General features: G+C 38.4%; 1 protein-coding gene across 1 annotated transcript in view; it reads left to right on the top strand.

Moving 5' to 3' along the window:
* The window catches only part of EPHA3 (EPH receptor A3), a 61524-nt gene that overhangs the window by 13079 nt on the left and 35248 nt on the right, over nt 1–13197 (top strand). Inside the window, exons 4-5 of the mRNA XM_057375183.1 lie at nt 4819–4943; nt 12079–12241. Of these exons, the coding sequence (XP_057231166.1) occupies nt 4819–4943; nt 12079–12241 (288 nt within the window). The remainder of the gene's footprint in view (nt 1–4818; nt 4944–12078; nt 12242–13197) is intronic.

The following is a 13197-nucleotide window of genomic DNA, read 5'->3' as shown; positions in this document are numbered from 1 at the left end:
GAGGTGTGCAATCACTATTCTGATTTGCACGTGCTTACTCAGGACTTTATTAAAGAATTGAATAGTGGAATTGATGGATAAACCTTTAGATAAAAGGTTGGTTCACAAAAATCCAGATTTTGCTTGAATTAAAATGTGTGTRTGCAGCGTTATGAGCAGTGCCAGACCCAGCCATGCACCAGGGTTGGCTCTSTCATGTCCTGACACTGTGAATTTGGCTCCAGGGTTCCAGAGAAACCATCTCCRAGTGAGAGATCAGTTTGTTCATTCAAACACTGGTATTTCTGCTTTGAATTCTATGATAGTTTTGTGGTTTGGTTGCTGGTCCTCTAAGACTGACAGATTTATGTTTGGGTCCCTGTGGATCCTACTGTCAGAGAACACAGATTTAATTTTCAGGTTATGATCTTTATTTACTGCTCTTGTTCCACATTACCTCCTAGGGGCATCATAGATATTAGAGGAAATTTATAGGTTATATCAGATTACAGTATTATGATTAGATAATAAAAGCATCAGTTTTCTAAAGAAGGAAAAAGGAACAAGKCTTCCATTTGTTCAGCAGGGCAGAAGTTGAAAATTGAGTAACAGAGTCAATTCTGCTTGGTTACCATCTTTCAGCAGAGTTTGGAATATCATAGCAAAGCATATTTTACTCTCGTTTGCAAGCAAAAGCTGGAAGTGAGCTGTGAGTCATTTTAGAATTAAATCCTTTCCTAATATTTTATTTGTGATCTGGAGACCTAAGCCAGAAACAATAGGACTCTAAATGTTTCAGCAGTTGTACACACATGGCTTCCCAGAGTTAATACCGAGTTCTCCCTGTCACAGGACAGGGAATTTTCTTCCAGTGCATTTATCCATCTGTAAGCCAGTCACATATGAAAACAATAACCAAGGAACAAGGGAAAAAGTCAATAAGGAAATTTATATATAGCTGCTATTAAACYAGAGGAAAACAAATCATCTGCTGGGGTCAGTTTCAGTGGGAAATCAATTGGAGTAGAGTTTTATTGTCATCTCTGCAGATCCTTCACGTTATTTGCTCGCACCTTTAGTCCTGACTGGGGAGGTTTTTACACTTGAGCCTSAGCTCCCTGAATCATTGTGTTTGTTCCCTTTTCAACAGCCACGTTCCCAGTTGTCACAAAAGCTACCTAACAACACCGAGTGCTCAAAGTACATTTCCCCTCCTAACTCCAGGGAGTTTTCAGGGTTTCTATTAAGTGCTTAAAGCAGTTAGGGTGCAATGCCAGACGAATTCTGGCCATCTGATGTGCAAAAATGCCTCTCTGTGCATTGCGTGGGGCTACTGAGACTAAAACTATTCATGTATGTCTACACAAGCCTCAAGTTAATTATAAAAACCCGGCTGTTATTTAAGTGAAGAAATTAAAAGTAGTAGTAATRCATTAATCAAAATATCAATTAAAAATAAATACATAGAGGCATACAGGACATGGGCTTAATTTTTAAAAAATCACTGAAACAACATTAATTCATCTTCCTAATCTAAGGAGGTATTCTCCTTATTTTACCTTTAAATGCATGTTTTCTAAATGGTGAACTAATTTTACCTTTGCATTTCGGTTGATACTTTAATATAATTTTTAAAACTTCAGTTGATTCTAGAAAGCTTCATAATGTTTCATTATTTGCTAACCCAGAGTGCAAAYCTTGTTTTGTCAGTGGACCTGCAGATTTAGGATAGAAATTTCATTTTTAATTTCCAACTTAAAATAGAAAAATAATGGAAATTTGATGAAAAATGTCTGTTCTGAATATTATGTATTTATTTTCCTTTTTGTGGACTGATTTTGAATTTGGTCTCATCATAATAGGGTTATTTAATTCTTTTCAGGAAATCAGGAAACTCTTGGTTCTCTCTTCCTCATATGGAAGACTAAAGACTATGCATTGCTGAGCATGATGATATTTAATGGTTTACAATGTTAACTTCCTTTACGATTTTTCTCTCTGCTGGATTTGCAGACACTTCCAATTAAATAGTAAAATACAGGAACTGAATTTCTCTGGTGTTACRAAATGGAAATTAAGGCTTACTTCTGCTTTGACACTATTTAGAACAGACTTAATAAAGTCTTACATTGTAATATGGCGGTGCATACAAAAAGAAATAAATGAAATGCTCCAAAAGTCAAGTTATTTCTCCCARCTACACCCCAGCCCTGGGCTGGGGCCATATTCAGGTTACCTGAACTCTTACTGGATCTAAAATTCATTGATTGCAGTAGATTTAAGCATAAACTTGGAAGTTATCTGAACAAGATATTTTCTTTAATTGGGCTCAAGACTTCTTAACACTTTCCAAACCCACCTGTCCAACAGGTGTTGCAGAAACCCCAAAAGGAATGCCCTTAAAACTGGCAGCCTGGCTTCTCACTGACGAGCAAAAAAAAGTTTTGTACTGGGAATTTTTTCCATTTTCTCTCACCTTGGTGTGGGATTAAAGGTGGCTGAAGCATTAGGTTCCCYTGATTATTTATGTCCCCTCCCTGTGCCCATGCAGTGGGATGCTGCCTCTTCCAGACACTCTGTGTGTCTGATTTCTGAGCAGCTTTGGGAACCCTAGGGATTAGAGCAGGTATATGAATGTTTTATAATGTTATTGATAACTGCAGAGCAGATGTTTTCTAATAAACTGCTGGGAGATAAGTTACTGGTAGCATCTGCAGRGATGTGTGCAAATGAGCTCAAAATAATTAATACTGTGTTAGAAGAAAGCTTTTTAAAAAAAGTATATCTGTRTTGGAGCATGCAAGATTGTTTCAGCCTGCCCCGAGAATCTGTTTGAGCAAAATTACCATAATTTATTAGGGGAAAAGCCATTTCTGTTAATCATATATTAATTATTCATAAAATCGGTATTAATTTTACCTTAATGGGAAATGTTACCAGCTGGGTACTGGGCTTGATGATCTATTCACATACANATAAATAGCTTGACTTAAAAAGAAGACATAAAAATGACTTAGGAGAGCATAAAACCGGCAAGTATGAATATATGAGTTCACATGGAGCTGGCTACAGCAGGGAAGTTCAGCCTGCTAAGCACTTTGTGTTTGGCTCTGACATGGTTTGTGGAACTCAAGTGGAATTGCTGAAAAATGTTTGTTACACAAAATCCTGTCTATTTTCCCCTAAGTGCCCTTCACCAAGCACAGATCCAGTGAGGCAAAAAGATAGACCCTTTCCCATTCTACTTGAAATAAAGGAAACCTTACAAAAAAAAAAAAAAGAAAAAAAACAACCCTCCAGCAACTGATTTTAATAATTCCAGTTCAGGATAAATTTCTCCTGAAAAAGAAAAAGAAAAAAAAAAATCAAATTTTTAATCTTTTTTGAACCATGGGAAATGTGAAAGTACTGTTCAGAGGATGCCTTAAACACAGAATGGACATGTTACAGTGGATCCACTACTCAATTAAAAGAGAATTTCAACACTTGGATTGTGATTCAGGACTAGAAGGTATATTTTGCTGGAATTCTAGTAAAATCAAAAACATAATAATGAATTTTCAAAAATTTCTTTTAATTAAAACATTTATTTCTTCTCTTTTTCCTCCTTTTTCTTTATCTTTTTTTTTCCTCCTGCCACCTTTGCAGAAGTGAAAACCCAGACAGAAAGAACATTGGCTAAAGCTTGCAAATATGTAATGCCTCTAAAGTGCAGCTAGTTTTATTTGAACAATAAAAGCTTCACAGGATCCAGCTGATATTAAATTGTTGAGATCAGCTATAGAGCCTTTTTATTAGGATAACAAATGTTGAACTTATAAACACATTTTATTTACATGTTAAGATAAAAGGCTGTTTATTAGTAAAAGATTTTTTTTTGAAATGACAGTTRCAACCTTGTGTGTGTGATGCGTAAGATATAATCTGATGACTTTTGGCCAAAGCCATGGAAAAGAAGCATTTGGAGTGGGAAGCCAACCCAAAAGAAACAAAACAACAAAAAGAAAAATTAAAAAAATTACACTGCTTTCAGTGAGTCCAGGAAACTCAGACCTGGTTTTGGAACAACTTATGGATCTGGGTGGTCTAAAACCGAACCAATGCTCAAGAAATTTAAGAAGTCATTACGATTTTTGGTGTGTCTGTTTAACATTGATATTATTTCCAAGTCGTGGGTGGTGGGTGAATCTGTGCCATGCAATCAGTTGTCATGCCTAACCCCAATCAATAGATATTAAAAAATGATGTTATTTTGCAGTTTTAATTTTTTTGTTTTATTCAAATTTTGTTTTCAAAAAAGTGTGTTGAAGGAGAAGTGTGTATGGGASCAATTTTTTATTTGGGGAGCTTAGAAAATAATGATGCCAACAAGGCTGAATTCAGCTGATGGTTATTCCCAGCCATGGATACCAGGAGCTCCTTGTACCTAAGGTATCCCAGCACTCTTTTAGACTCTCATATCACAATGTTGTCAGRGTTCTGCAGTCTGGTAATGGTAATATCTCAGCGTTAGAACAAATGGACAGTGCTGCTGTTTTGCTCCRTATTTTCATCTGTTGAATATTTTTCATTGCTTACACTGTAGTAGCAGATCAAAACCATCTGCTGCCTTGCCACCAGTCCCTGAGTCGAGGAGCAGATCTCAGCTTGTTTTCCATGAGGCCAGACTGCTCCAAGGCAGGAGCACCAGGGCTGCAATCCAGCTGCTCRCTGCTGAAGCAGGGCCAGACCTTTGCTCGGGAGTTGTTCAAACGGGAACCATGCTCGTTGCGGAGACCTGGAACGGAGATAAACTTGCTTTGCTTTTCTCTCTCCCCTCCTCCCCCATTCCCTCTGCAGCTCCATCCCCCATCACAGCCATAAGGAAGGACAGGACGTCCAGGAACAGCGTGTCCCTCTCCTGGCAGGAGCCYGAGCATCCCAACGGGATCATTTTGGACTACGAGGTCAAATACTATGAGAAGGTGGGAAGATCAAAGGGGAGGGGTTTTATCTCAGCAATACTGTGATGGAATCATTGCATTGTGCCTGTGCTCAGGGTGCAGAAACACTCAGGGTCACTCAGTCTGCCTCAGTGGCACAAAGTGTTGAAACTGCTCGATTTTTGGTAGTGAGAACATCAGGAAATACAAAGTGAARTCGTTTTGTTGTCTACCAAATTCAKCCCCAAACACACCAGAACAAAARCAAAGTAGTGCAGTCAATATGACRTTCCTTTCTTTTCTTRCTTTCTTGAGTAAAATTTGCTTAGTTCCATCATGCTGTCAGTGCTCATACATTTATCTGTCACCATCCATGTGCTGCGGCTTCCCTGTGGCACAAGCATCTTTTACATCAAAATTATTTATTTATTTATATATTTAATATTTATTTATTTATTATGAATTTTCCCATTTTTTATTAATAGCTGAATTCTTCATATATTGTGAGTAAATGGCTACAAATTAAAGAAAATGTGCAATTAAATAGGTTCTGCTTTTTACTGACATTTTATTTACGAGTGTCTATTTATACATCCCATAGAGAACTATATTTTAAAAMAAGTCTTTATAATAGAATGTTTTTAGGAGGTCTTAGTGGTAGAGTTGAAAAGACCATAAATTGCTGTGAAGACTGAGAAGTGTGGTATTAGCCATTTTTTGCTAGATCAGAGAGACCTTTTGATAGGTCTTTGATACTGCTTTTCATATTAAAAATCAAAAGCCTATATTGATATTGCTTTTGATATTGCTACTGGAGTTAACAAATTTTGAAAAAAGAGTGAGAATACAGATTTAATTGAGCATTTACTGATGCTCTTCCTATCTAATAATCAGGCTTGTATTTCATACACAGCAGAGAAGACGTAGTGAAAATATCCTTTAAGAAAATGCTGTTTAAAATACTCCATGAATATTCCATTTATCTTTACAAGGTTTTCTCATGGAGCTTTCCAGTGGGACAATATGGTGTTCATAATTCTTGCTTGATCTTCAGCTGAGGAACGGGAATCAGAAGGCTGTAAACTGAAAAGATTTATGTAATCTGATTTTGGGAAGAGTTTTTGGTGAGCACTTGAATCTTCAAAGACCTTGGTAAAAATCTAAACATATCTCGTGATACTGATAAAGGGAGAAAAAGAAAGCATCCAAAACATTTCAGCTCAGTCTCACTTAATGGAGCAGCATCCTGTGGACTTCCAMTTTGTTTTATTTTTTTAAATTTCAGCGGGGTCAGAATCAGTTTCAAATCCTGAACTTGAGAAGGAAAGATGAACCACCTCACACATCAGATTGTCTTGATTTGTACAACCTCACTATGGAACGCATGCAGGAATTATTTGCGGTCCCTTATTCACAAATTTTCTCTAAGGAAGGAGACACTTTTATTGTCTTTCAGTAAGGTTTGAAGTAGTTATTCGCATCACAAAGAGCCTACACCTGAAAGATGCCAGAACTTCAGCCTGGTCTGCACACACCAGGTTGTTTTTCCAGATGAAAAGCTTGAGTTTCATTTGGCACCTGCCACTGCTCTTGCYGCCAGTGGCCACACTTTTCTTCTCCAAGAGCTCCAGTCTCCCCAGGTGGAAGCCCTGGCCTGAGCAATTTTGTACTCCAGGGTGAAGGCTATGACACACAGCTCTGTGCATCATGGAATTAGGGTGATGTGGTGGTTTAATCCCAGATTGGAGCTAAACCCCACACAGCCRCCCTCACTCCCATCTTGGTGGGATAAGGAGAGAATTGTTAGAGAAAAAGTGAGAAAGCTCATTGTTTGAGGTAWGACACTTTACCAAGTAAAGCAAAACAAGGAATTCGTGCAGCACTTCCCATGGACAGGCAGGTGTTCATCCTTCCCCAGGAGAGCAGGGCTCCGTCACATGTCATGGTGACCTGGGAATGCCATCGCCCCAAATATCCCCCTCTTCCTCCTTCTTTCCCATCTTTACATGCTGAACRTGGTGCCAAGGGGTGTGGGATATCCCATGTGCTCAGCTGGAATCAGCTCTCCTGGCTGTGCCACCTCCCAAATCCTTGTGCACCCCCAGCAGTGGTGAGGCAGTGTAAGAGGCACTGGTCAGCAATAACAAAAATATCTCTTTATTACCAAGCCTGTCCGTTTTCTGTACAATTCCCAAAGCCACATCCGAGCTACTGTGAAGAAAATTAATTCTACCCCAGCCAAAAGCAGCACAGGTGATCTCTTGGGTTTTAGTTGCTCCTAAGGGAGTGATTTTTTTTCCCCTGCTGTGTGCATTAAGTTAATTTTAAYTAAATCACCAATAAGTTTTATTTGTGTTGGTTTGGGATGTTGTGATCATATTTCTACACTGGAATTGGTGGTTTCTGTTCAAGAAAATTGCCATCCAGTGCTGTTGTGTGCACAGACAGAGCATGCAGCTCCCATTCCCACCAGGTGTATCCACTCCCATGGAGCAATTGGTTGTCATAAGACAGCTTTATAAGACAACCAGGCAGTGGTAGGGGGCTGACCTTGCACATGTGTTTCTCCCCTTTGAAGTCTGTGATCAAGAGTTCACATCCACCAGACAGTTTTCTCAGACCAGGGAGCCAAGTGCTTGACAATGGGAGCCAGACCATTTTGAGCAAAAGGCTTTTAAAAAYCCAACCTTCTGGCACCAGCGTTTTTAATGTGCGTTCTGCAGGCCCCTGGGGAGTCAGAAGCCTATACCTCAGGGTTTATGAGGGGGGGAAAAAAAAGCCAAGTACATCTGTTGTCAGGAGACTTGGAGACTTTAAGTCTTTTTAAGCACTGCAAATTATAATAGGTTCAAAACTCATGCTCTGTCAAACTTAACTGAGGTTCCAACAGCTCATGCTGGACTGTTGCTCTTCATTCCTTCATCATCACCTTTGCAGGATGCTGATTTTCAGTCTGGGATCTCTAAGCATTATTTCTCCCTTCCTCTTCTAGAAAGAGACATTTCTTTTTAAACTGGCCCAGTCCATTTGCTTTTCTGCTTCAGAAATCATCTTGGTTGTGCTCATCAGAAAACCCCCAGAAGAGTGAAAAATGCTGGCAAAAAAACCCTTCACAGGGATCTGGGTATTTCTCCTGACATGTCATCCACCTGATTGCTGGGAGATGATTGATGTTGAGCCATTCTGTTTCATTCTACTTGTTTGCAGTTGATATAACTTCTGTCATCTCTTAGTAATTAGAAAATAGAGGATTAATAGACTAGTACAGGTCAGCCCAATTCTGTCATACATCTTGTTCATGAAATTATTTGGCTAGGCTGTTTTTAAGGTATTTAGGATGTTACAAGCGATTTGGAATAAAAATAGAATGTCATGTATCTAAATTATAATATCTTGTAGTTTTTTCTAATGGATTATTGTCATAAAATATGTGGAATATATTCAGTTTTTCAAGAGTGGTTAATTAACCCATTCAGTTGGGGTTTTTTCACCAGTTGTGTAGCCAAAGAGCAGAGTTTTATATGTTTCTAAAGAAATCAGTAACTATGTTTTTAGGAAACTATTTTAACTTTTTGGAAGGAATCAAAAGGAATGGCCTGGCTTGAAAGGGACCTTTAAGATCATCAGTTCCAACCCCCTGGACAGGTTTCCACCAGAAAATAGGTGGAAAAATTTCCACCAGACCACGTTGCCCAAAGCACTATCCAGCCTGGCCTTGGACACTTCATAAYATTATGAACTGAGGGCATATTTTCAGAATCAGTGTTTGGAATAAAATTATATTCTTTTTCTAAAAAAAAAAAAAAATCTTTAGAGCTTGATTACGAGGCCCCAGTCAATATTTATTCAAAACATTTAAAAGAAATAAAACCTTCCTTCAGAGGGAAACCATAAGCAATTCCTTGGCATTTATTTTACAGCAAAGCATAACACTTTATTTTAAGTTGATGGTACTAAATGATACCTCAGTTTAGTTCATCCTCATAATGCTGTGCTGAATTTTAAGTGTCTCAACCATCAAAGTGCATAAATAACAAAGCCATGTTTTTTTTCTTACACGAGCCCTATACTTTGTTTCCTCCTTGTCTTTGTTCACATAATTATGTTTTCTTGAAGGAGTATCTTGTCACGCAAAGATAGAGAAGAAAAGCCATCTTTTAAATAGCACTCATAAACTATTAATACTTTCAATTAAATATGTGGCATACAATATTGCCAACTAAATCACGTACACTTCATTAAGACAGAGCCTTCTGCAAACAGTGAGTAAAATTCAGTTGGAGTCTCACACTGCTAAAATAGATTTGCTTTTTACATCATAAAAATTGTGTGATCAGTAGACTGATTACAGACAACATATTAGTCTGCACTTTGTACAGGGACTGAAAAAGTGCATTCAGATGCACTTAGTTGCTTTTAAATTTTTGTTATTTTGGCTTTGAGTGTAGATAGGCCACAAATACTGAATGAGACTTGTAGGAAATGTCATATCCATGAAAAGTTCRCTTCTGGCAATAAGGGAAACACTATGAAGACTGTGGACTCCTCCCAGAAATGTGCAGTCAGGTTTGGCCTCTAAAGTGTACATGAAGCTGATGGAAAAAATATTCTTCCTTATATAATATAAGCACTTTCTGTGCTTATGTGGGAAAGGACAGACCATTCAGCCTTACTACTACTGCCACTATCAATTTAAAATGTCTCCAAAAATAGGGTTTTTGTAAAACATAGCATAAAATTATAAAATGTCCCTTGCAAATGAGACACTAACAGCAGTGGGATTTGCTTCCCAGCAAAGATTGTGTCTGGTAAACGGTGCAGAAATATTCAGGAAGAAAATGCTTTATGCATCCAAGCTCAAATTTATCCTTGAACAGTGYTTGGTTAAAGTTCTGCTTGGCAAAGACTGACTCTCCCTTTTGTGTGTTCCTTCTGCTTATGGCAGCTATAGTGCTGTATCTGAAGTTTTGCTTTATCCCCCAGAAAGATAAACTTGAGCTTTTATGTGGTGTTGCATTGATTTGATTATTAGTAACATAAAAAATGACTTACAAAATATGTGTGTAAAAAGCTTCTCATAAACTGAGATACCATGACATCCTCCATGCCATTGTTTTAAAGGTTTATTTTCCAAGTTTTAATGTGGATTATTAACAGACAGGGCCATGTCTATATTTTCCCTTGCACGTATATATCTGCAGCAGAAGGAAATGTTTGCATTTCATAAAAGCAGCCTGAAGCGAGATCAAAATGAATGTCCAGTTATAGCATACACAAAAGATGTTGTGTTTTAAAGACAAGATTATTATGTCTTTGAAATTAAAATAGTTGCCTACATCCAACTGAATGATGAGATAAGGAAAGCCTACAAATTATAATACTAGGCCTTTGTTAGTTCAAAAATAAATAGTTTTACACAAGCCTGTTAGCTCTTTAGAGTGTCTTCCTGTAAAATTGCTCCCCTGAATTTATAACAGACAATGTTTTAGAGGAATAAAGAGAAACTCTGAGGAGGTCCAATGCTGATTTCCTTTTTATTTTTAGTGAGCAAAGAAAATGGGCCATGTTAAACATTTTTATGGTCATTCTTTGAAGACTGGGTCCAGCTCACCCTATCAGAGGKTTGGATTCTGGATGGTAACTTYTAGGCACGGGCTTAGCTGCTTTTCYGGTTTTTGTTTTTGTTTTTTTCTCTCTTTTTAATTTTTTTTTCCTTACACTGTGATTTCTCCTGAGCATAATGTTGAACATTATTGGAGATTCTGGCAATCCCCCTACATATGGTGTAAATGTTTCTGTTTCTATCAAAGCTTGCCAAGAACTGGGCACTTAGGCTTCCTTAGCACCAAAGTGAACAGTTTCTGATGTTCACCTACTAACCTAGAATATCCTGACTTCATTCCCGCAGACAGCAGAGCAGAGTAAACATACTAAAACAGCTCCAGTCACTTGAACTTTACACATGGAGGTGAAATGGCCTTGGCAATGAGTGTGCTGAGCATTTTCCAGCCCCCGTGCCCGTGTGTTGGCGCTCCAGAGTTAGAATGTCATCCCCTCTCCAGCTAAGGCAATGCCATAAAACAGAACAGGAATTAGGTGAGATTCTCTGCGTCCGACGTGCGTCCGCTCACTCTCTGCTCCCAACCAGCCAAGACTCAATGGGTGCAGTGTTTTGCAGAGTGTTCAAAGTAAAAGGACATCAGATGAAATCCCCCACCACCTCCAGAATAGAAAAAAGTTCATGGTGGAGAACYTAAACAATTGAGATTCTCACAGTTTCCCACATGTGTGGCTGCTGGCCAAGATTTTTTTTTTTCCTGAGACAGTTCCAGCTGCCATATTTAGGAAGCCAAAAATGCTCTTTTGGTACAAGATGACTTTAGTAAAATAAGCAGTACCTCAGGCTCCAAATGCATGCTTGAATGTTAATGTTATGGGCTTACAGCAGGACTGAGACATACTTTTATCAGAATGAGCTTTTTACACAGTGTGAAGTGTATCCAAACTTACCAAATTACAAACTAGTCCTCCTCTTATTTTATATAAAATGCATTATGTCAGACATAGGTGACTATTAAGCAGAGTGGGGTTATGAACGTAGTCCAGGACTGAGTTCAGTGTAGTTTTGTCCAAATGAGGATGGACACAACCATCTCATCATTTTTATAGCATAGTAGAAAAACAGCTAAATCTGCCTTTTTTGCTGAGCTGAGGAGCCCAAGCGGAGTCTCCCTTCTGACTGTTATAAAGGTAACCACTGTCTTGTAAAATGTGAGGCCATAAAAACAGCATCCTGCAACAGCTCTGYAGGGCCCTAAAATGTCTAAGTTGGCCTGTTACAACTTCCAGGTCAGTGCAGTAGGCAAATCTGATTTATGTTAATAATTTTCTTGTTGTGTTACAGACCACGGAGAAAACGATGCAAAGCCATTTAATAACACGTTATACACTCAGCATGTTTAATATTCGATTTACAGCACATTCCCATGGAAAATCTGATGATTTAGATACTTTGTTAAAAGATGATTGAAAATGAATGTACGTACAAACACTTGTCGGCTATAAATACTGAGAAATATGCCAGCTCTCTTTCTCCAGGACATTTGTACTAATTTAGGACCAGCCACCTCTGGTTTTTAGGGTGTGGTTTTAATCTGATGATTTATTTTTTCAAAAGCAGGAACAAGAGACAAGCTATACTATCCTGAGAGCCAAAGGCACCAATGTCACCATCAGTGGCCTCAAGCCTGACACCACCTATGTCTTCCAAATCCGAGCCCGAACTGCAGCTGGATACGGGACAAGCAGCCGCAAGTTTGAGTTTGAAACCAGCCCAGACTGTATGTATTTGTTCAAATGGTTTACACTGACATCCTGCCTGGTTTCTGACTGATCTGAATGGCTGCTTTTGCTCCTTTTCTAGCCGAGGAAATGTGTCTCATAACTATTTATGATGTGTCTTTCTTGGTAGCATAGCTGTACTACAACTTTATATTTTATCATTAAACTTGAAACACGCTATAAAGAGAATTCCATAACTATCACAGGTGGTGTTATTCCCTACCCCATTTCTCCCTCAGGCCAGAATCAATACCCTGCTAGACCTTGGCTCATGCTGAAGATRGAAAAACAAAGAGTAGTGTCAGGCCAAATCCTCCACTTGGCTTCCGTGTATATTTGTGATATGTTGTATTTTGTCCTCACTTCTGCCTTCTCCACTCCAGCTCTWATTCTGAAAAGCAAGAAAGTTTCATGTTTGAAAAAAACAGTTACAAAATGCAGTTATGATCACTTGCAGCTTTGGGCATTCTGGTTGAAACTAGAACTTGAGATGGGACAGTTACAGCAAGGAGAAAAAAAATTGATTCCAGAGATTTAAAAAAAAAATTAGAATTTAGAGGGTAATGAGTTTTCTCTACAAAATAATGTTGCCAAAAGAAGGGGGGAAAGAAAAAGTAGAAATGTGGAAGGAGACAGTGGTGCACATCTCAATAACAGTGTAAAACTCCATGCTTGGGGACCACAGGGAGATGGCCAACACAAGGCAGGAAATAGCGCTCATTTTTCCTGTAGATATCTGTGTCTGTGTGCCCTGGCTTTCCACAGCCTTCAGGTGGTCATTGTCAGGCTTCACTGGGAACCTGAGCTCCTTAAAGCTCTTTACATCAAACAGAAAACAAAGTAAAGGTGATGATTATGGGATTTTTTGCCAAGGAAAAGTTCTTTACTGTGCATGACATAAAGTTTGTATGGCATACATGACATGTACATATGTATTTATATATATGTTTATACA

Source organism: Malurus melanocephalus, unplaced genomic scaffold (genome assembly GCF_030028575.1).
Source record: "Malurus melanocephalus ecotype Western Australia unplaced genomic scaffold, MMel_1.1 scaffold_242, whole genome shotgun sequence".
Classification (NCBI taxonomy): domain Eukaryota; kingdom Metazoa; phylum Chordata; class Aves; order Passeriformes; family Maluridae; genus Malurus; species Malurus melanocephalus.
Note: the sequence above shows the minus strand (reverse complement) of the source record. Positions and strands in the feature narration are given on the sequence as shown.